Genomic DNA, 25579 nt, shown 5'->3' with positions numbered 1-25579 from the left:
CATCCTACTGCTGCCTATGGAGGCAAATTCTCTCTCTGTTGATACCTGTGGCTATTCCTCCTGGACATGGAGCTACATCTCTTCTAAGCTCTGATGATTCTATACCTACAAAAAAAAGGCACTAAAACTTGCTGTCTTTGCTCTTAGCTTCACCAGTGCACAAGCCGGAAGTCATCAGAATTTAATGACCAAATAGCTTTTTTAGAAAAACTCTGAAGTAATGAAGCATGAGCTGGCACAGATGTGTTCTCGGCTGGTCCCACTTAGCAGGCACATCATGATTTCCACCTGTACAGAGCAGGCCCTTCCTATCCCAGTAGGTTAGCGTGTGATGTTTAGCTCCTGAGGCTCAGGGGGAATTCTGCCAGCTTAGAGGTTGTTACATTCTGCAATCACATCTTCCAGACTCATATCCAATAGAATTAGCTTGGCTTTGACGTTCCTTGCTTGATACGTACAAGCGCTTTTCTTGGAAGACTGTGACCCAATGAAAAGATGGAGGGCTATCACCGGTGCTCATCTTTGAGTATCTACTATATATTAGTCCTACAATGGCCACTTGTGTACAAGCATCTTCTTTAATTTCATGAATCTCAGGAGTTATGTTTTAGACAGCAAATTCAGCTGTGCAATCAAGGCCACCGTAACAGTCATCAAGACCTTGTATTTCCTAAGCAGCTTTTTTTTTTTTACTCAATATCCAAAAGTCACACAATAGCATCTCTATGTTCCAGGAATTGAAAGAAAAGAAGGCTGAGCAAAAGTAATTAGACATGGCTGCTTCTGTCCTTTTCGCTTTTGCTGGAAATTAGTCACCTTGCCACAGGTAAATATAAGAGAGTCTAGGACACTTTGTCATTAGCGAGGAGCCAAGTTTCACACTGAAATTGGAGCTCTATTGCTAAAGAAGAAGGCAGTGAACACTGGAGTCAAAGGGTGGATTCTCTCTCAGGTTCATGTGACTGTGGTATCTACTTTCCAAACATGGGAGAAAGGCTTATTTTAGCTCGTATGTAGAGTGTAGTCTTCCTTTGCCAGTCTCTTTGGGCCCTGCCACACTGTCTGAACCCCCAAATAACACATGGGATGCTATATTAATTATAAAGCTGTTGGCTGTTTGATTGGCTTCTTACTGGCTATCTCTGACTTAAATATTTAACCCCTAATTGTTAATCTAAGTATTTCGCTTACCAGAGAAAAGGGTCCAGACCTCTTATTCCTCTGGCACCTGCATGGTGTCTCTCTTTCCCAGAATCCTCCTCTACTCCTAGTCCCACCTATCTTGCCTCCCTATTGGCCAACAGTGCTTTCTTCAAACCAATGAGACACATTTTTACAGAATGACATCTCCCATCATCTCCTATTTTCTGTCTAAATAAAAAGAAAGGTTTTAGCTTTAACATAGTCAAATTATACATAACAGAGCAGTTATCAGATAAGAACTATAGTTATAATATTTAGTCCATTAACATTCAGGAAGATTTAAAGAAAATATTATCTATCCTACCTTTGTGAGCCTAAAGTCTTATATGTAACTTACTTTTTATCATAACTAAGGAAAACTATAACTTCAACAACCTGTCTTCAACTCCATCAAATACCATAAACACTAGAATTGACAGAGACATCTTGCTACCTGGACAGTCACTCAAAGTTCCTCTGTAATGTTGGGGCATCCATCTTCAGCCCATAGGCCACAATGTGTCTGGAAGACTTCTCAGCAAAGCAGGACATTTCAAACTGTCCATCTGCATTGGCAGCCTGTCAATCATTTTTCTGTGTTCTGGAGAAAGTCTGGCAGACTCTTCTATGAAGCAGGAACCCTGAAGGACTGTTTGAGTTCAGCAGTCACTTTCCTGTTGGTCCTGCATGTCCAGATTATACAGCAACAGTCAAGCAGTCCAGGCAAGAGCAGTTTCTTGCCCAAATGTCTAATCTTGCCATGTTGAAAGCAAACTCCATAACAAGTTTCTTCATTGCCCATCTCCCTCTCAGATGTAATTGGTGCCGCCATGACCAGACACTTCTCATTGTCAAGAAAACCCCTAAACCATGTTAAATACCATTTTCTGAAGGTCTTTGAAAGGTTTGAAGACTATCTATCTTAAATATATCTCTGTATATCTAGAAAACCTAACTTAACTAACTATAACTTCTGACTATTATAAGTAACTATCTATAGTCTGTATTAAATTATGCATTATGTTTTAAAAGATCAATATAAGCACAATACTTAATTAAGAAGAGAAATACACATATCACAAAATTGACCTTGAATTTGTATCAATAAATGAAAACCCATACCAATACAAAGTATTCATTTCCATACCATAATTCCCCTTTTACCTTTAAAAAGACATTTGTTGTGATAATTAACCAATAATAAGCAACTCCATTCAAATGAAACAAAGATTTATAAACACTTTTTGGGAATTTGGACGTTGCTCATTCCAAATAGCTTCCTGCTGATAGGGGGTGCTGTCCACACCATAGGAATCATTACAAAACTCAGAAACATGGCTAAGTCCTTGTTTCTCATAGTCCTTAGACCATCTCAGCTGTCTAAGATGTTGAATCACTTAGGCCACTGCTTCCGGGGGTCTTGGTTTTTCAAACCACAGAAGCCTGGAAGGAATCCACAGCTTTCCATTTTCTGTGGAAACACAAATAAAATATCTTTTCCAACGTAACATATCCTTATACTTAAATTTTGAAATCAAGGCATTTTCAAAAGATATAAGTTGAATCAAGTCAGCAGCATTTATAATCAAGTGTACTTTAGCAGTTGTTTCTTCTTTAGCAATCAAAAAACTGGAAAGCACAATAGCACACAGTATCTAGACTCTCTGTGTATTTTCCATCTTCACATGGCTTATATTACTCTATTTCTTTTACTTTTATTTATTTTTTCTCTGAGACAGGGTATCTCTTTAGAAATTTACCTGCCTCTGCTGCTGTAGTGCTAGGATTAAAGGCATGTGCCACCACACCCAGCTACTTTATTTTTATTTTTCCAATATCTTGTTTCTTTAACTCTCCCAAGTCTACCTATATTTTTCCTCATGTGTTTTATATAGGCTAAAGAACATTGCTAAAATTAAAATGGAAACAGCCACTGGCTTTCCAATGGCAGACATAAGTTTGACTCCTGCACACCGCCTTAGTCTATGCTGACATCCAGCAGCATGGTGCCAGCTTGGAGATGTGGTAACTGCCATTACCAGATGCTCGTGCACACCATTCAATTGTTAGCAGAGCCTCTTAAAAGAACCTTGCTGGTTTTCTTTTTTCTTTTTATTTTCCTTATTTTTTTTTATTATGCTGGATCAGAGACACTCACGTGGTCCCACCTATCTTGGCTCCCTATTGTCAACAGTGCTTTATTCAACCCAAACAGACATATTTTTACAGAATGACATTGCCCATCATGATACCAGAGGCTTTAGTCCATGGCCATTAGCCCCCATTGCCTTGGGCTTGGACCAGCATAGTGCAAGAGCATGTGACACAGACTCACTGTGGCAGGGAAGTGTGAGAAGGGAGATGGAGTAGGAGAGACAAAGATGGAGATGATACAGAGACACAGAGACAGAGATAGAGACTTTTTTCTGGAAGATGTGGAAAAATGCCTGACTATCCCAGATAATGCACCAATAGTTGATTACAGTAATAATGCACTAAAATCCAACTTGATGAATCAAGTTTATTGGGGTTACTTATAGGCATAGGAGTGAGAGTTACTCACAGGAATGTAGATGATTCAAACTCATCGCATCACTCAAAAGCTCAGCCCAATGTGGATGACAACTCATGAAAATTCCATCCCTGGAGCTCCCTACAAAACTTGTGGACAGCTTCACAGGCTAGAGATCCTCTTGCAGGGAGCTCTGCACAGCAGGAGAGTCTCTTCTCCCCAGCAATTGTTTATTGTTCTTGTAACCTTGGAGAAGGACCTTGTGAATACTGCCAGTTTCAGGAACTTCCTGAGACTTGAGAGATGCTTGCTTGCCAGGTCTCATTGGCTTCCTCTTTTTCTCCAAGAAGAGACTGTTTCAGTTTGAAAGAAATTGTTACCCAATTCAGAAAGAGAAAATCTTCAGGTAAAATTTCATATTACTGGCAAGCATTAGTCAGAGGAAACATAAATATACCATATAACAAGACTCACAGAAGTACTTTTAAATTTCTAAGAGCCACCTTAATAAAGTGACAAAAGTGATTTAACTTTAGAAACATCTTCTTAAAATAGTCTTTAAAATGTCTCCAAAATCATATCCAATTAACCTATAATCAATGTAAAATGAACAGATAGTTTGTGATTTTTCTTTTGGCAAAAAGTCAGTTTTTATGTAATTGCAGATATCATTGCTATCAAGTTCAACTTTCAGTTCTCTGGGAATTGTCCATGGACTAAGTATCTGTCTTGGAGAGGTAAGAATGGGGTTGGAAAAAAATCATTTTCATGAGTGATAGTTTGGAAAACAGAGAAAAGCCATAGCCCAAAGTAGAGCCAGGTGGAAACAACCAATGATGAAAAGAATTTTATGGGGAAATCCAGGAAATGTCTAGCATCTGTACCAATCTAGTCAGACAATGAAATAGAGAGGGGTTTACCATGTCTGTCCTGGAACACAGCCAATTTAGAAAAAGTACATTTGATGCATCTCTCCCCCACTTTGGAAGAGCCTCTAAAAATTCAATTGCAAATGAGATGTGCAATTTTATGGTCTGTGAACAAGGAAGAATATTTTAAATATGTGAATTTAGAAACTGCCAGATAGCATAGAACACAGCATTCCTTGTTAAACAACTTTAAGAACATTTTAGACTGTCTGCCAATGTGATTACTTAGACAAAGGAGAAGAGCCATACATTCTCACCATGGTATTGTTGTAATTAGCACAAATTATCATTTTACAAGTATGTATCAGTACACTTGCCCCTTAAAGATGCATTTTGAAGAAAAATGTCTTAAGTGATGGCAGAATTCCAATAATGCTTATATATATGAGCTATCTCCAGGAAATGTAAAATTATTAGATAAAAGTATCTGGGAGAGGAAGTTCAGGAGAGGGATTTTCTAAAACAAACTTTAGATAAGAAAAGATCTCAAATATATTGTGGCTTGAAACCCAAAGTAGAATAAAACAGCAAGGAGTAAGTGTGCACTTATTGTGGTAGTTTTAATGAGAATGTCTACCATAAGTTCATAAGGTAGAACTGTTTGAAAAGGATTAGGAGGTGTGGCCTTGGTGGAGGGGTTTTGTCACTGTGGGTAGGCTTGGAGGTTTCAAAAGCTCATGATATTCCCAGTTAGCTTTTGCTGCCTCATGATCTAATCTCAAGATGTAGGTTCTCAGCAAGTGCTGCAAGGACATGCCTGCCTGTCTGCTTCCATGCTCTCCACTATGAGGCCATGGACTCGAACCAACCCTTTGGATCCATGAGCCCCAAATTCAATGCTTTATTTTATAAGTTACCTTGATCCTGGAATTTTGTCACAGCAATAACAAAGTAACTAGGATGTCTGAGTTTAGAGAAAGGTGGAAAGGACAGCTCCTGAGTAGTCTGCTGGGATTTTAGGATAGCTTGGATGTCTTTCTTAATTCACCTGTGCATCCCAATGTGAAGGCATACTCACAAGCATCCTTACTGAGATCTTCTCAAGGAAAGCCACAGTATGTTGTGCAGTGAATGTCCTAGGTTCATATTAGACAATTTGCTATGTTGTGAAGAGCAAGAATCAGGAGGGAAGGTGCCACTCAGACCTTGCTGCCTGCTCCTGCTGCACCTGGGGAATTCTGGGACTTTGCATATCAAATTCTAGGGAAAGCCAATTTCATATTGTTTCATTTACTATTGCCTTCCCCTTATAGACAGGCAGCAAACATAGTAACCCACCATTGAGTTTCCAGAGGGATGCTCATACATCACTTTGGGGTTGTGTGGCTTCAGTTCTTCTTTGTTCTTTCCTGTGCACACTGTTTTTCAGGTCCTGGCATCCTTGCTCATCATCCTCTTTGCTCACTGCTGGTGATGTGCCAGTGTGATGTTAACTAGGCTTCTGAGGAGGAGAGGTTGGGAATTGAAAAGGGAGAGAGATAGAGAAGCCACAGCTGCTTATGATTTCAAAGAGAGATAGGTATTGGCACAACTTTCTAAGCCAGAGACGCCTGAGGCTGGGTAGATGGAAAGGACAACTTTAACATTATGCATATATAGCATGGTGCACTAATGGTGACTGGATTCTAAATGGCAGGAAAATGATATCTGGGGCAGGTGTGAGAAAGGGCCATGAAAGGAGTTTAGACAGGGAGAAATAGTAGTAACTAAGAAGCAAGTAGATATCAGGACAGTTCAGCTAATGATGAGTGATGTCATTATAAGCAGGGAGATTTTTTCTTTTAATATTTCTATTTCACTCAGGTTATTGTAACAGGGAGAGAGGAAAGGAAATGACTAAAATCACCTTGGTGTATAATGTAGACAGATAAGAGCTGTTCTTGCTGTGACAAAGAATCTCCTGGGAAATTGAAAACTCCCTTCCTAGTCTGTATTCTCGCCCACACATCAAGGATGATAGTGTTCCAAAGATCCTCTGCTGTATGTGTCATATCTTCAGGATGCAGATGGGCTTTTAGAATACTTTCATGATCAAGTTAAACTGAGAGGTCCTTGATGACGAACAACAGAAATGATTTAGAAAGAAGGATTTTGTGAGCTCAGGGAATTGATGAGGCCACTGGACAGAGACCAGGCTTAGGAAGTTGGAAGTACAGTAACAGACATGGTTGCACAGTCATGTTCTGAGAGAGCCTTCCCTACTTGGATGAGTGATTACCATATTCTTTCTCTCCTAATTCTAGGGGAGAAGGCTGTATTGTTCCTGCCAAGGCCACATTTCTGCATCCTGGATTTATCACAGGGGAGGAAAAGTGGGTTCCTCTAAGCCCCCTTGGCTTATGCAGTGGTAGTCAGGCGTCTGAAGTTATTTGGCCCCTCATGACTACACATTATAGGGGTTGGAAAGATGGCTGAGCAGTGGTCAAGTGCACCAACTGCTCTTCATGAGGAGGTGGCATCAGTTCCTACCACCCACATGGTGACTCACAACTATTTGTAACTATAGTTCCAGGGGATTTGATGACCTCTTCCGGCTTCCACAGGCATAGTATGCAGGTAGTATACAAAAACATGCAGGCAAATCATGTATATGCAAAAAAATCCAAAACCCTGTACAATAGGAACAGGAAATTATGATATAATTGGTAACAGGAAACCAAAGGAAAAGTAAATATACTAAGAAAGAACCTACTTGTATCCCCTGCAGTTCATGTGTCGGGGTTATTCATTGTTCATATCCTGCTGTTGACCTACAAAGGCAGACACAGAAATGCATATGGCATAGGAATAATTATTTGGACATTATTTATCAGATGCTTGCTTAAAATTATGGATATCACTAAATCTCTTCATTCATCTCTTTATTTTGATCTCATTAATTGTAAAGGACATTTATTGAACATTTTCTAGTTTCCAGCAATTATTTCAGGTGTAGGGACAGATGTGAGTAGAGTAGGACCTTCATGATCCTCAGACATACTACCAGATCAGACTGAGGGAACTGTGAAATTTAAAACTGGTTAATTCCAGTTAATTGAGTGCTTTTCAAAAGCAAAAGCAGTATTTCTTTCCATAAGGTTTTTACAAGTATCTTATGAATAGCATTACTTGAACTGAGTACTCTTGTCAGTGTGAGAAAAACAAGAAGTGTAGGTGTGTATGTGTGCACCAAGACACAGAAGATTGAGAACAGCTAATCTGAAAACCCCAAATGCTCTAAAATCCAAAATCTTAGTGCATGATACTACAGTGGGAAAGTATACACTTAGCCTTACTTGATGGCTTGTCAAAATACAGGCTCACTAAAAGTATTATGTGAAATTATAAGCAAGGGATAGGGAGATAGATCAGTGAGGAGAGCTGCTTATTGCTGCGTCTGACCACCTAAGCATCATGGAAGGAGAAAACTTTCTCAACTGGTCTTCTGAGCTCCATCCACCCACCATGACTTGTACCCCTCCCCCAAAGGACATAAAATTTTAAAAAGCTATTTGATAAGGAATGTGTTTAGATTTGGGTCCCATTCTCAATTTATTTTTTATAGACTATGTGTACTTACTTCAAAATAGGAAATATGAAACCTAAAACTTGTTTATTTTATATTGTTGGGGAATGAACTTAGAATCTTGCATATGCAAAGCAATTGCTTTGCTGTCAAACCCAAGCACTTTGTGGGTAAAGGTGACACAGTGGTAAAACTGGCACCCTAGCTAAGGTGAACCACGAGTTACGATTGAGCATGTCTAAATGTCTGTGGGCTAGAGCTACGATTGAGCAGGTCTAAATGTCTGTGGGCTAGAGGTACGGTTGAGCATGTCTAAATGTCTGTGGTCTAGAGCTACGATTGAGCAGGTCTAAACGTCTGTGGGCTAGAGCTACGGTTGAGCAGGTCTAAACGTCTGTGGGTTAGAGCTACGATTGAGCAGGTCTAAACGTCTGTGGGCTAGAGTTACGATTGAGCATGTCTAAAAGTCTGTGGGCTAGAGTGGCCTATTGTGAATAGTGGCTTCAACTGGATGAATAAATGAGCTGGAAATGCAGGTTTTCACAAATCAGTGACATGGTGTGTGACATCTTAGCAATCAGACAAGAATTATTTTTTTTAAAGAAATGTGTTATTTTCTATAGATATTGAGTAAATTTTTCAAAAATTCTTGCTGGTTTTTAGAGTAAAGAGTTGTGTGACACTGGTAGAATTCTACATTGAATCCAACTTCACTACAATTGTGTCTATTTCCCTTTTGGGGAACACCATGATGCCCCTTGGGAGAAATTGAAAAGGAAAGGATCAGGCAAACAACATGATCTCGTATCAGTTTTTCAGGGCCAGAGACAAAAAGGGTTTTAGGATTACAGTTCTGTGATTTCCATTCATTTAGAATGCTGTATCTACCCACTCATGTCCTGTGGTCTCCTCTCAGGCACTTACTCCTTACACTTAGGGAGATCCTTAACCAGATTGCTGCCAGATGCCTTGCTAGCCCTCTGCCAACCTGTGTAGCAGCACATGTTTGGTGACCTAGAAGATGGTCACTCCTCTTCACTTGGCACTATTACATTACATACATAGAAAAGGCATGAGTTCAAGTCTTCACCAAACTAAAACAAACACTAGAGAGAACATGGCAGAACCCAGAAAGGCATCTGCTGGAATCAGTGTTGAAAGTTACAGAAACCCTGAGAGCTAGTATGGCTACAAATTTAGAAATACTAGCAGGAAGCTAACTTCTCTTACATGGTTTTATGAAGATGTTTCACAAAGTAGTTTCATGATTGATGAATGGTCATTTGTGGTTTGAAGAGCATTGTTATTTTTGTAGGATCAACAGTGGGCAGCAAGGCAGAAGACCATATGGTAGAGAAAGAAAATGATAAGTGTTCCACAGAAGATAAACACAGTGAGCTTTGAGCATCTGTTGTTGAAGATGTTTCCAGGGAAAGTGTGGGGTCACTTGAATGGAGAATAGGAGATCTGTAACAGTTGAGTGCTACTTAGAGAATGCTAGGTTAGACTTTTAGGATTTAATCCTCAATTTATCTTTATAACACTCAAATATGCATATTTGTGATAAAAACAGCACTCTGATATTTGTGTCCAGTGCCTTACTTGAACTGAGTATACACTTAAAACTATTTTCCCCCATTGTACACACAGCCTCGGTGATTTTGAAAGTGATTTTGTATAAAATGGTTTACATTGTTCTCATTTATAGCTGTTTTTCCCTAAAGATGGAGAACAGGTGTTGTATAACATTTATAGAATGTGTGAAAATATATAATTTTTTGCTTCAGGACATTTCAACTCTTATTAAGAAAAAGAAAATATATAGGAAAATCATTTGCTTTAGGTTTATTGAACTGACCTGAATTTGTGTCTTTAGAAACCATTTGGTTCCTAAGTGATTTTAATCTTTTTCATTGATTTAGAGAACTAAGAATAAACACACAGGAAGGTATCTTTCTCACTAAAATACAGAAACATTTAACAAAGATATCTGATGAACAGAATGACATGACCTACGTCTTATGTACACTCAGTTTTTATACAAATAGTATGTACATAAATATCGGATTAGTTTATGTAAACAACTTAAATGTCCTTTTCTTATTTTTTGGTGTTTTTAAAAAATGAACCACAGAATTCTAGAAAAATTTCCAGTTGGAGAGAGTATTCTAGTTAAATATTGGAAATTTGGGAATGTCAATAAGACAGCAAAAATTTTAACTTATTTTCTTCTCAAATATACAGAGATGAATGGACTTGCCAACAAAATGAACAAAGGGCCCATTGTTATTGTCTTTGTGTGTGTGTGTACGTGTGTGTGTGTGTATTCAGACCCACATATGTCTGTGTACTTGCTCATGTGTATACTTGTGAATGTCAGAAGTAGATGTTCCATGTCTTCCTCAATCTCACTCCACTTTGTCTTTTGAGATAAGCCCAGACTCTAAGCTTAAAGTGTGCCATTTCAGCTATGGGGCTGACCAGGGAAGCCCCAGGATCTGCATGTCTCTGCCCACCCAGGGGTTTTGAACAGGTATTAGTTTCAAGAATCTAAGCTCAAATTCTCAAGCTTTCACAGCAAGCCTTTTCCCCACTGAGTCCTTTTTCCAACCCTATTTCTATTTCTTTAGATATAAAACTTGAAGCCCAGAGTAAACAAGTATGACTTCTATATCTTCTCTTCAAGTTAATGTAAGGGAAATACCAATATATGGGTTTGAAAACATTGCATAAGGTCTGTCATAGATTGTTGGTTAAAGATTGAATGTTGTAAGATATTTTAGTGGTCAGGTATATTACTATACTTCTTTAGTTCAATGATGATGGATGGATTCACTAAGTTTATATACTAGTGAAATTTATGTCTCTTTTCAATAAAAATGTGAACCTAAGAATCAGTTCATAGGATAGTGAAAGGGGCACTAAAGAATGTTCAAAACACAGAGATTCTGTAATATAAACCATAGAGTTGTGCATGAAGATCCAGGGGCTTGGCTAACATAAGCTCTGCTGTATAGCAAGAACAGGAAAATGTCATTTTTAACACACTCGTGATATAATAACCTCTTAAGAGTGGGACACAGGTCACATAGTCAGTTATGTACATTCTCTGAAGTATTTGGTGCACTTTTAAAATATGTGTTTTTAAAAATAAAATCCAAAAGTCTCTTATGTCAACACAATTCTGTACGAATTTTAACTTGAATTCAATAACGTGCTTCCATTTTCGGAAAACATTTAGCCAGACAGGTTTTATAACCTTAGTATATTTTTGCATTCAGTAGAAATTAGTTCTTAGTTTCCAAACAATTTCCTTGAGAATCACTTTAGGCCGTGTTTTTAATTTTTTTAAGAGGAAGTTAACAGAAAATAAAATATCTTAATCTTCCTATAAAAGGTAGAAAGTGCCAATCATTTTGCTTAATGAGCTAAAAAAGGTTATCCATGAGTTACCAGATTTGCTATCAATGAGTTGATAATTTTGTCTGAACTGAATTTAGTAGATTCATTATATAAATTGTTTTCATATTGAAATAAGTTTTCATTAATTAAAAAATAATTTTAACGAAGCTGCAAGTGTAATACGTAAACATGAGCATTCCAAGAGATATGAGAAGGACAAAAGGTTAAATTAATGAAAGCCTAACCAGAAGTGGGAGGGCCATGGCTAAAGTCTAAGGACAGCTGAAATATTCTGTAGAAGAATGTTACTAAGATCCAAACTTCACAGCAAGAACACCTTATTTGATATGACTTTTAAGGTTTTTTATATGTGTGGCAGAAAAAACAAGTATACTTAAAATTAACCTTTGAATCAGTGCAGTTACTTACACACAGGAAACTCCATTTTGTTTAGGTGTTAGGAACTTGGGGACACACTTCAGTTCTATGAGGACCTTGGGTCCAGCGAGCACAGGATGCTTTCACACCATGGGGGACTCAGAAGACAGCCCTGCAGCAATTATGCACTCCACAGCACTCTAGTGGCTTACAAGTTAGAGAGGGCCTTGGGGGAAGGAAGAATATGGCTCAATTAATTAGAACTGTTAGCAAACTCCAACTATTTAGCTTCTCAAATCACTGATATATGAAATCCCCATAAGGTTTGGGAAGGAAGTGAGGCTAAGCAGTCAAATAAGCTAATAACAGGATACTGGTTCTTCTGTGTATTCTCAGGTTCTGCAATACTGGCTGTGGTTAGACTTAGCCAAAGACCTCACCCTTCTTGTTATCACCTCATTAATTGAATGGTTCTATTGTCCTCCTAGCTCTAGCAATGCTTTAAATATTACATTTAAGTCTTCACTGGGATAATTTTTAATCAATGGAAGTTTAGTCTAATATAAAAACAGTTTATACATTAGCCACTTTTCATAGTTTAGCTTTTCCAGAAGGAGAGGGAAAACCCATGTCTATTTTTCAGTCTCCAAAGAAGATTAATAATTGTGATGATAGATGTACTGATATGAAAACTATACATTTACAACTCAATTGTTAAGGCTCATGTACAACTTTGATTGCAGGTGTACCTCTTACACAACAGAGTTGGAATATATAAAGGTTAATAGCACTTGATAATTATTCAATCATCAATAATCATTCAAATAATAACTTCCTTGTCCTAACAGCATTTTCAGAAATAGCTCTAATGTCTTCATGACACTGAACAGCACTGCCTTCAAATTATAATTATACAACATTCACTTTTCAATAACTCAGATATCTCTTTGTCCTGACTAGATTTATGTCAAATTGACACAGTTTGAGTTATCTGAAAGGAAAGAATCTCAATTGAGAAAATGCATCCATAAGATCTGGTTATAAGGCACTTTATTAATTACTGACCAATGAGTTGGGCCCACCCCATTGTTGGTGGTGCCATCCCTGGGCTGGTGGTCCTGGGTTCACGGAGCAAGCCATGACAAGCAAGCCAGTAAGCAGGGCCTGTCCATGACCTCTGCATCAGCTCCTGCTTCCAGGTTCCTGCCATGTTTGAGTTCCTATGTTGACTTCCTTCATGATGAACTACATACAATATAGAAATATAAGCCAAATAAAACCTTTACTCCCCAACTTGCTTTGGTCATGGTGCTTCATCATAGCAATAGTAACGCAAACAAAGATACCCTTATTTTTGTCTTAACTGCTTTCACAAAGATAAAAGAGTGTTGGGTAACCATTTCAATGATTTGTGTTTGTCATTAACTTTTTATCTATTTGAGTTGTTTAGCTTGACATGTAGTATGGTGAGGATTTGATTTTAAAGGTCTATTTTTGGTTTCCTAAGTAATAGTCTCTTGAGTGGTGGCTTGCATCAGTGCAGAGCATTTAACTAACCTGTATAAGGCCCCGGATTCCAATTCCAATGCTGAAAAGAAAAAAAAGGAAGGTGGGGAGGAAGTAGAGAAGGGTGAGAAAAAGGAGGAATATGAAGTAAGACCCTCTTACTGTGAATTACCTTTCATTTAAAAGTGTTTGTACTTTGGCCTCATGAAGACCTTGAATGGATTTACCAGGCTAGAGTACATTTGAATTTGATGGACTTTCCACCACCCTATGATGCTCTGTTGTCTCCTAATTCCCACAGATGTAGTTCATAGATTTAGGTAACCTGTCCAGTCTCATGGAAATTTAGAGCCAAAATCTCTGTGTGAGATTTTCAAGGTGAGAAACCATGAGGCAAAAAGTATGATCTCAAATGTTTTTAGAAAGCTCCCAGGAGTAAAATTAAACTTTGATATTCTAGGCTTCATTTCTTAACATTCAAGAGACTGTTCTAATTTGTAAAATGTTGTTATGTGGCTATAAATGCAGAATAGAAAGTCTTAGTTTACATAGTTACAGGCAGCCTTGTGTAATGAGTTTATGGTGTATTATAGAAAATATAGTGATTAGTGGTAATAAGTGAGCTGAAGCAGGGGGATTTATGGGAAAAAACGTCAGAGTAAAGCCAATGACTACCCCCAACACACACACACACACACACACACACACACACACACACGAGAGAGAGAGAGAGAGAGAGAGAGAGAGAGAGAGAGAGAGAGAGAGAGAGAGAGCAGAAGACAGGAGAGAGGAAGTGATTGCATCACTGAGCCAAGGAACTTGGATGCTTTGTAAAAACCTTCCTTTCAGGGCAGTTTCACTCTCACTCTTACAGCTCCCAAGGAAATGCTTGGGTGCACACAGGATGACTTCTTGAGCAAAGTTCATGTGTGGTGTAATTTAAGAGCTCTGGTTATGCTCCACGATACTCTGAGTTAAATGATAGGAAATTCCCATATGAGAGGAAGAGCCAAAGGCAAGTGGGAATGCTTTCCTCCCCCAGTTCAGATAAAACAATGGCAACAACACAAGAAATGTTCTAATTGATGCTGTGTCTCAGGCCCGAACAGCTACCACTAGGAATTCGGGAAGAATGCTGGAATATGAAGAGTACTGCACAAACTGTTTACTGTCTTGTTATTTTGCTTCTCGTATCCAACTGCCTCAACATATATAAGTGTATACACGCACATACAGGTGATTGTCATCTCATTCTTCTGGGTGTCATAGAGAGTTAACTACCAGCCACATAAAAACCTATTGTATTTGTATTGCTAAGTGCCCTACTTTGAATTTCTCAGTGGGTCTGTTCATTTCCCTGCGAGATGATTTCGTTATATCCAAAAGCATATTGTGAATGATGAGGACGTGTTAAGGAATTCATCCTATTAGTAACTTAGCTTCTGGTAATACACACCCGATCCTAAAATTGCTCCATTTGATTAAATCCTGATGCTGCCCAGTGAAACACTAGCAATGGGGACCGTGAACTGAGAAAAGTTCCAAGATTCTATGGGCCATACCTTCCTTCACTCCCTGTGCCATGTTAATATATTTGGCTTGTTAGCTAAATAAGAGAAGTCAATGGGAAGGAGTGATTGTTTTAATATTTGACAGGTCTTTCTTATTTGACTTGGAAATTGACTTATGCTACAACAAGGAACTGGTAAGCATCCAATAGACATTGAAGGTGTGACAAATTGGACAGACATAACATGTCAAAACAAATCAATACCACACAACAATGTGCCCATATCAGTCAAATCTGACTCTGGGGCTCTGCATGGAGAAGTTTGGATTCTATTGCTTACTCTGTTGATTAAAACTCTAGGCACTTCAGAAAAATCGAGTTTACCAAGATGTGCTCACTCCATATGTGTGCTTTTGTGCTGTTTTTTTTTTGTTTTGCTTTTTGCTTTTTTTGTTGTTTGTTTGTTGGTTGGTTTTGGCCAGGCTTTTCTTACCCCTTGGTCTTGACCTCATTATTCCTAGTCATTAACTTCCTTTAGATCACTGTTCTCAAGGAATCCCCACTGAAGCCCCGCCTCTCTGTTCTCCAAACAGACTGTGCTCTGCAGGCAAGACCCATAGAGTATTTGTCTTAAAGGGAAAAAAACCAAAAGGATGTAGTTGTTATTTTATGTGTGTGTGTATTTTTCCTGTATGTATATATGTGCACCAAATGTGTGCCTGATGCCCACTGAGGTCAGAAGATGGCACCAGACTGCATAGAATCAGAGTTATAGATGATCATGAACACTATGTTGCTGCTGGAAACTAAACCCAGGTCCTCTGAAAGACAACAAGTGATCTTAACCACTGAGCTAACCCTGTCACTTGTCCTTTTTTTTCGTAAAATCTAGATATATGTTTGATTCTTAGACAGTATTCAGTTAAAAAGGAGATAAGAGGCAGCAAGGTAGTGGAGGAAATTAGACAGGGGAGTGAATAGTCAAGATGAGAAGAATAAACAATGATGAAAAGGCTCTAAGTTGCAAGACATGGAAAGCATCTGGGTTTCATGGTAGATTCCCAAGAGAATTTTATTAAATGAGTCCACACCATATTATGAGCATGTCCACACAGCAGGCTCTTTGCTACGCACCAAGGGCATTGGAGAGAGCAGTGAGGACATGTCTTTGCCTTAACAGAACTTATATCCAAGTAGGGGAGATAGACAATGGGTAGTATATAATACAGGCATTCAATACACAAACCAATATAGCACATTATATAAATTTAATAGGAAAACATGTGAATTACACAGTATATGACTCTTATAAATATTTAATAGTGCAAAGACATATTAAGCAACCAATTCTAAGCATGTAGGATATGCCTCTTGGTGTGTGCAAGAAGATTCAGACATCTTTACTTCCAAGAAGCTATATGTGATATTCCACAATGAGAACTACTAAGGGAATTGCTAAAAGTATAGTATCTATAATTCACAAGTTCACCACCTACATGGAATGCAGCAGGTGTAATATGTGTAGCCATAAAAGTGTTTCTCTCCCAGTCACACAAGCATGGATCCCCAAGTGAGGAGGAAGCTGTTTGAACAGTCCCTAAAATATAGACTTCCTTTATTCACAGCTGGGCAGACCCCAGCATCTCACTTAGAAGGACAGAAATGGCTTGAGAACTCAATGCCAATACAGCCATTCCATGGCCTCTAAGGGGGTTTGTTTCAGGAACATCTTATACTACATCTGGAGATGGTTAAGTCTTGGCTGCAAAATACTGTCGTGTTTCCATGTGAAGCTTTACAACCCTTAGGTATGTATTCGAAATATGATGTAGATACTGCATAAACAATTGTTATAATATTTTATGATTTAGTAGGGGCAAAATGAAAAGAAAAGGCCTGGGTGTGTTCAGGGTGGATGTAACTTCTTTTCAGTTTTTTATTATTTTAATTTTTGGATATTGGTTGAATATGCAGGTGAATAATCCATAGACACAGGCACTGTCTGGATACTCTTACAAATTTTTGGTTGAAAATGATTTAGTTTATTTGATTTTTCAAAGATCTTGAATAACTTGCTATTACAAACTAATTGGTGATTTTGGTGAGCCGTGAAGGTGAGTTTTGTAACGTGGGTAGGCTTGTGAATTGGGTCTCACCGCATGGCTGTACTGGTATGGCAGGATAGTCAGGAACATGCCATTGACTCTGCTTTGATAGAGGTGAGTTATTTGATGGCATTTGGAAGAAGCAGTTTCCTGGTGCTCTCTGGGTGGAAGCAAACAAGTGAGTGAACAAACCAATCAACAAGTATGCCATTACAATGAAGAATGGCTGAACATTGCAGGACAGAGGCCCAGTCACAAATCACCAAGCTTTATCCTAGGACGTAGTAGTTGCTGATGGATAAATTAACAAAATTGAAGCACATTAATTTTTCATCTTTATTGAGACCGCATAGGAAAACAAAAGTTCCTGTTCCTGTACTTACATCGATGGAACAGAGATTGATGGAGGGTCAGGGGAGTGCTCCTTTAGAAACAGAAATCCATCACCAAGTCTGGGTTCACATCAGAACTTCCCTTAGCTTTGGGAATGGAGGTGCAATGTTGGGTTGCTTTTCCTTCTGAAGCAAGTGCACCGCGGTATGTTACTCCATCCTTGGCTTGTCGTTACCTTTCTCCAGAATTCAGAACATAAGTACTGGGGTTTTCAACCTGCAATGCAGTATTGGAGGTAACTTGAATTCTCCCTGGACCTACTGAGTGCAAACTACTAGCAGTTGACACGTGTGTGGCAAGTATGAGACTAGATTTAGAGAACTGACAGTAGGTCCCTTTCTGCATACTCAAGGTGGACACTACAGTGAATATTGGGAACTGAGTAAGTGAGGAATGGGAGGTGAGAGATTTGGAGGTGTGGTGTTGGTTGAGGTTATTGGTGTATGCAGAACACAATTTCTGGATAAAGCATTTCTTTCTTCCTTTCAGTCACTCAACTTGACGTAAAATATTAGACTGGTAACAGGTCACTATTTTCTTCCTCCCATCCTTTTTAAAATTCCTTCTTTATTCCCTTTTTTTCTATGATGTATGCATATGCACATGTGTGTATGTGTATACACTGGATATACATGTTTGTGTGCATACATGAATACAGAGGCCACAGGTCAATATTGGTTGTCTTCTTTAATTGTTCTCCAGTTTTTGAAACAGGGTCTCTCACTGAGCTTGAAGCTCAACACTTCTAGTTGGCCAGCACGCCCCAAGGAACCTCTTGTGTCCACTTTCTCAGCACTGGGATTGTAAGCACATGCTACCCAGCTTTTACATGGGTGCTAAGATTCAAAGCTGCTCTTCATACTTTTGCATCACCCACTTCCTTTGTGGACAGAGCCACCCCCCTGGCACCCCTCTTCCCCCTCTCTCTCTTTCTCTCTTCCTTCCTTCCTTCACCCCTCTCCCTTCCTTCCTTCCTTCCTTCATCTTTCTCCCCTTCCTTCCTTCCTTCCTTCATATCTCTCTCTCCCTCCTTTCCTTCCTTCATACCTCTCTCTTCCTTCCTTCCCTCATCTCTCTCTCTCCCGTTCCTTTCTTTCTTCCTTCCTTCCTTCCTTCCTTCCTTCCTTCATCTCTCTCTCCCTTCCTTCCTTCCTTCCTTCATATCTCTCTCTCCTTCCTTCCTTCCTTCCTTCCTTCCTTCCTTCCTTCCTTCATCTCTCTCTCTCCTTCCTTCCTTCCTTCCTTCCTTCCTTCCTTCCTTCCTTCCTTCCTTCTTTCCTTCCTTGTTATCTCTCCCTCCATCCCTCTCTTTCTTTCTTTTTCCTTCCCTTCGTCTCCCACTTTATTTCCCTTCTTCCTCCCTTCTTTTCTTTTTCCCCTTTCTCTTTTACATTGAACTTTGTCTAGTTTCTCATAATTAAAACATGACTAAATTTGACTCAAACTTCTGTACACAACACGATATCTTTCATAAACTACAAGTCTGTAAACAGAATCACTGGAGTCTGTAGTTTATAATTCCTCTCCAATTATGCCCATATTTTGGGTATGTACATAACACGGGCCAGCTTGATTTCTTTTTCCTTTTTAATTATTACTGTTCTAAAGCCTCCATTTGATAATTTTCTCATTAACTTTTCAGCAACAGAAAGTCAGCATGAACTTATTTCTTGAATTACTTTTTCTGACCTTATACGAAATGATAATTACAAAAAAAGAAGGAAGCCTAGAAAACTTGTAAAAATTTAAGCTTATAAAGTAGCTAAAATGACCCTTTCATGCTGGTGTTGATTTCAAAATTAACATTTTGGTTCATGTGCTTCTAAAATAATCACTGACCCTTACCTTGTGGACTTTCCACAGGAAATGAATATAGCAGAAATTACTTTGACCCACCGATGGAGGAGGAAATAAACTCAAGGCAGTGCCGGATGGAGGTCAGCAGATGGGGTGAGCTAGAATTAAGTATGTAATTTTTGTGTCAGAATATTCTCTTCCATTCATGAAAATGAGGTGGCAAAGATCACACGTGCGGTTCCAGTTTCGTTTCACGGCTTACGATTTAAATGGTAAGTTTCAGCCGCACACAATGGGACAGGCTGAAGAGGAGGAGGTGAATTCTCAAGGAAGGCTAGCGGTGGGATGAAAGAAGCAGGATCTGGTGTGGTCTGCTGCTTTGGGAGCTGCTTTGGTACCATTCTGAGGCTATTGCAGTGTGTCCCGGGGACAGCATCATTTTGCAAATGCTTCTTTTCTCTTGAAACTTAAAAAGGGGATGGGGTTCCTCAGTCAAACACAGACACAGACTACACCTGTGCCCCCACAGTCTGTCCTGTTCGGGTCCTTGAATCCAATGCAGGGAATGACCACTGAGCTTGCAATCATGAAAGCACAGAGATATGAGAACAAATGGTTCTGTGGTGGCTCTCAAGATTAATTTCTTAACAATAAACAATGGAGTTTTATTTTATTTTTATTTTATTTCACTATCCTTCTCCTCCTCCTCCTCCCTCTCCTCCTCCACTCCTCCATTTTTGCTTATCCCATTTTATCCCAAATAGTTTGAAAAATGGGCTATATTTTGTCTTTCTCCTTACTATCCTTTTTGTTCTTCCCCTTAGAACTCTTTGTCTCTTAGCACAGTCCCCTTCTATGTGTGTGTGTGTGTGTTGTGTGTGTGTGTGTGTGTGTGTGTGTGTGTGTGCATTATTGGGCCTTTTGTTGTTGTTGTTGTTTGACACAATCTAGAGTCACTTGGAGAAGGAATATCAGTTTTTGTCTCTTATCAGATTGGCTTGTGGGCATGTCTATGGAGACTTTTTTTTTTATTAATGACTTATGTGGGAGGGCCCAGTTCGCTGTGGCCAGTGCCACTCCTGGACAAGGAGGACTTGTTGGGGTAAGGAAGCAAGCTGGGCAAGCCCCGTGGAGTAAGCCAGTGGGCAGTGTTCCTCCGTGGCCTCCTCTTGGTTTCTGCTCCAGGTTCCTGGTTTGAAAGTCCCTGTTCTGATTTTCTTCAAAAATGGATGATGGTGTGGATTGCTTTTAGTCAGTGTTTTATCACAGCAACAGAAAGCAAGTCACCACTCCTCCTCCACTGCAACATAGGTATAGATGTATAAATAAAAATGTAAAATTGCCCCCTAGGTTCTTACCACTGGGAAGTTGTTTACAAACCACTCTAGAGTTTATGAAGGGTACTGTTAGGACAATGACAGTCACAGCCATTTCTTACAGTCAGGCTCAATCCAGAAGACATGGCCTATTTCTATGCTTGAGACATCAAGTGTGTATGTGTTATGAAAGTATGGCATAAATTCTTAACACATCACAAGACCCAAGTACCATGTAAGGATTATTTGACAAAATAGTTTTCCAAGCAAAATTTATTTTTAATGTTGTGGAAGTCAATGACTGACTCCATCAAAATGCACATTTTTAGGACAAGGGCTGGAAATCTCAGTTTTTTTCTGTCCAGCAGTCAGGATGATGAACTGGAAGAGTGGACAATTCATCTGATTGAAAATGTCACAATGAAACCCACTACATCAAAAAAAGAAGAACTTATGCTGAACTTGAAGTTATAAAATCTCAACATGTTTATTTCCCCAAATACATCTGACAGGTTAGAGTATACTCCAGTGACTTCTGGGAAGGCAAGTTAGCTGAGTCATTCGTTGAAGCTTGCCTTCCAAACCTTAGAAATCACAGTGTATACCATGGTAGTGTGAGGACCAGCTACGGAGGAACTATGTCTCTATATGCTATGCTAGATGAGTAGAATGTAGGCAGGTAAAATCTGAAAAGCATGATGTTGGCTGAGTGTCCCTTATCTAACGTGCTTGGGATCAAAAGTGTTCCCAAATTTGGATCACTTTTCAGATTTTGGGATGTTTGTATATGTGATATGGAATATGCTGGGAGTGAAACAATTGTTTGTTCCGTAAACATCTCCCAACATCTGGAGGGTAACTTATACAATGATTTTAATGGCTTTGTGCATGTGTTTCATGCCAATGAGTTCTTCTGTACTTGTGTTATTTTGCCACACCTGATAGTTCTGGTTCAGAATGTTCAGGAATTCGCATGTTCAGGTGAGGGATGCTCATGCCTGCTGTATGAGTCACTTTGCTCATCACTGTGACCAACACCTCTCAGAAGCACTCAAGCAAGGATTTGTTTTTCACAGTTTGAAGCTCCAGTCCATCATGGTGAGGAATCCCCAGCATTGCTTGAGGCAGCTGCTCCTGTTGCACCTGCAGCTGCAGTTAGGAATCGTAAAAAGATGAATGCTATTGCCCACATTCCTTTCTCCTTTCATTCACTCTGGGGTTTTAAGTCACTGGAACAGTGTTGCCTACAGTTTGGGTCTTCCTGCCTAAGTTAGACAAATCTAGAAAACTCTGTCATAGATAATCATTGCCCAGAAGTTTGTCTCCTGGGTGATTTTAGGATACAGTAGTACAAATGTGATGGTTACAACATCAATTTGCTATACAGTTCCTTCCCTTTCTAGAATCACAGGTCACTTTATCTTTTCTTGATCAGTTAACCTTGCCCCACATGGTAGACTGACCTGGAGTCTATATTGTGACCATGACAGTCCTAAACCTAAATTCTGTAGCCCATATGGCATCAAGCAGGAAGACATTCCTGGAGGCTGTGTAGGAAAGGTTTCTTTGTCATATATATTTGGTGTATCTTTAGTAGTTACTGTCTCAACCTAAAAGTCAAATGATCTGGATTTTCTCTAAGAGTCAATGAGCAATTAAGCATGAATTGACTACATATGTATGAATGTTACATTGTGTGTGTGTGTGTGCGCGCGCGCGCATGTTTGTGCGTATATATGGTGTGTGTGTGTCAGAGGGTGTATGACAGTGTACTGAATTGCAGATACTCACAACTCTATCTGTAGTGTGAGCTGACAGGCTGTAAATACAGATAAACATTGCTATGACATTCAGGTAGGAACTGATGTCACACTCAAGAACCACCTTTGCAGAGCTGTAGGCTGGGAACAGAAGGACAATTTTTTACATTGATTATTATAAAGAATACTTTTATGAGAAACTTCAGACTGTTCTTTTAAGGTTTTAAAACAATTGACTGAGGTCCACTCATATCCTGATGAGCCAGTTGGTTTCCTTAGAGTTTAAATTTTAATCTTTCATCAAAGTGGACGGTTAGGTATCCAAGAAAAAAAGATAGCTTCACAGAAACTAAGTGGACTAAGGAAGTGCATATCATCATAGCCAAGTTAGCACATAAAATTAACCATCACAGTTTGCATGCATAATGACATACAGGGTTAAAATCTACAGATTCGACAAGCTTAATGTCAAACTTGGGCTCCTATTCTCACTTCCTTGTTTTTTTCTAACTTTTTGTCATTATCTAAGTTATTAGATGCATATTGATTGCCATATATTTCATGGCTTTCTTTTCCACTAGCCTTTCCTGCACTTGCCCCACAGATGATGCGCAGTGTCTTTTTACTGACCTGAAGTAAATCTTTAGGAAGATAAAGATGAGTGAGAGCTCACAATCTCTTTCCTGTTAACATCCCTCACTGCATGTTAGAGACTTCCTGAGCACTTAGCAAGCCAAACAACTAAAAAGAAGACATCCTTTGCTGAGTGTCTCCTGTAACCTAGCAGGGAGCTTCATTACTATGTAAACACTCACAAGGGTCCTCCTGCAAGGTCAAGAACACTGAGTGGCTGAATTGCATGTAAGAAAAGGCTTCACAGATGTGCAGAACTACTAAGAGGCAGTGCTGGGATTTGATGCAGACTTTGCTGTTACCAAGCCTGTGCCATGCTGCGTGTCTTCGGAAGATGGAGCTTCTATTGTAATCTCAATGGGGTACTAAGTACACTGGCATGGACTTCCTCATCTCCACATCGGATACAGCTCACTGTTAACTTCCAAATAAGATTCTTTTATGAGCCATATATAAGCTTTATACGTTTTGTTACTGTCCCACTAAGGGTTATAAAGCATCAGGCAATACTGGGCTGAAGGCATGCTTCCCTAACATGCAATCTACAAAGTAGACTGTCTCCCTCTGCCTTGAATGTGGCCTGTGCTGGCTCATGACAAGAAAAGAAAATTTGTAGGTCACCTGATACTTGAATATGCCATCTGGAGTGTACAAGGAACAGGCGCTCGTAACTTTGTGAGTCTTTTTATGTCATTCTCTCAAATATTCCAGATGCTCAAGCAGTCTTAGGATTCCCAGTTCACTGTCATAGTCGATACTGGATTATTTTTCCAACACTGGTATGCAAGTGTCTCGGGTATAGATAGATGTGTGTGTGTGTGTGTGTGTGTGTGTGTGTGTGTGTGTGTGTATCTAGAACACAGTGGAGAATGAGGAATCCAGGAGGGTCTTCTAGAACAAGTTACCTCCAAATTGTCCCATTTGTGGGTATGGGACTGGCAAGTGACAGTCAGAAGGGCCAAATGAAAAACAATGTAATTAAAAACTTCACATCATTTTTCCTTACAAGAACTCCATATTGATACATTGATTATGTGTGTATTTTCTTAGTTTTGTGACTCAGGGAGAGAGAGCCATCTAGATGACATTTTAATTTTCTGTTAATATTTTTTTAATGTCCCAAATCTATCCGAACATCTAAATATCCAATGAGTCTGAGTTTGGTTTTCTTTCTAAAGGCTATAGATATGCAATGTGTCATTTTCACGTTGGTCACACTGGTTACTTCAGTCCAAACTTAAAGGTGAACATCCTATGAATCATAGCAATTTACATTCCTGGTCACAATATTTAGTTCAATTGAAACAATGTGATAAGGACTAGTGCTCATAGATGTGGTCCCGTGATGGGTTAGGAATGTCATTTAGGAATCATTACTTTTGGTTAGGAATGTCACTTAGGAATCATTTCTTTAAGTGCCGCCATGCATCACCCCCCTCTGGGTGCTAGATGGCTGTTGCCCCTATGAACTGTCAGCAGCTGTAATTTCCTGAAGAAGTACTGTACAAGATTAGGCCCTTTCTTTTGCCATCATAAGCAGGGAGTGACCACACCCATTCCCAAGGATTATAGAAAGTGGTTGTTGGGGGAGAGATTTATCTTTCTTAAGTAGTGTAGCTACTTGTAAGTCTCCCATGCTCCGGTAAGTAACCCTAACCCATACACCCATAAATAACTCCAGTTAAAATCATTGCTTCACTAAGCTAGGCTTGAGTTGAGTGTTTACCTTGGTCTGTCTTTGGTGTGCTATTTGGGGTGAATATATGTTTGTTGGTTGGTTGCTTTTCTTTTCCAGGAAAAGTTCATAGGACAAGTTCTTATTTAATTGTAGCAGTTTTTTTAAGTTGATAAATTAATTAAAGTACTAGGGCACTACACCTAAAGTTTTGCACTTGCCTACCTTTATATTTATGAAAGAACTAGGAGTCCCTTTTGTTCCTTTATTTATGACATGATGAATCCTTTCTTCACACACACTATTAGATATGCATATATATGTATTCTATATGCACCTATGCCATTACAAACACAAATATATAGTTATTGTAATGTAGTAACTTATGTAAAAGAGTACAATGCCACCAAAGTTTGCCATGTCTTATGTTACATAGTGAAAATGTGACCTATATGCTAAAGGTAGCTAACATAAATAGTAGCTAGAAATGAATGAATATTAAATGTTGTATTGGATGCTTTGGAATCCTTTAAAAGTTTGGTTTAAAATAATTTCTGAATAACAATGATCATAACCCATCAATGTGGACTCTTTTCCTTGGAGAAGTAGTATCACATGCATGTTTGAGATGAGCACTTAAATATTATTGTTCTAGTTAACCAGATTTTGCAAAGGATTGTTTCTCAGAATATGACATCGTAGTAAGTACAGTTATAACCCATGACATAATAAATGGCTAGGATGACTAATAATTTTTTGGAATGCATTTGCATATCTATAAATTAGCTAATGAGAAAGTTACCATGCAATATGTTCTTCTAACACTCCTGTGAAGTGGTGATAGAACTCTCTCTAATCGATTAATGAAATAGTTTGATGACTTTAGGCAAGAAGCATTTCAAGGTAAGAAGCCAATTATTCAGCCTATAATTTTAATATCAGTTATAAATTGATTGACATGATTTCTTGCCAGTAC

General features: G+C 38.9%; 1 protein-coding gene across 1 annotated transcript in view; it reads left to right on the top strand.

Moving 5' to 3' along the window:
* LOC110340193 overlaps window positions 1–25579 on the top strand; it is a 379146-nt gene that overhangs the window by 108042 nt on the left and 245525 nt on the right. Inside the window, exon 6 of the mRNA XM_040755232.1 lies at window positions 19286–19372. Coding sequence (XP_040611166.1) covers window positions 19286–19372 — 87 coding nt within the window. The remainder of the gene's footprint in view (window positions 1–19285; window positions 19373–25579) is intronic.

Source organism: Mesocricetus auratus, unplaced genomic scaffold (genome assembly GCF_017639785.1).
Source record: "Mesocricetus auratus isolate SY011 unplaced genomic scaffold, BCM_Maur_2.0 Super-Scaffold_100013, whole genome shotgun sequence".
Lineage (NCBI taxonomy): Eukaryota > Metazoa > Chordata > Mammalia > Rodentia > Cricetidae > Mesocricetus > Mesocricetus auratus.
This window is presented reverse-complemented; position numbering and strand designations above follow the sequence as displayed.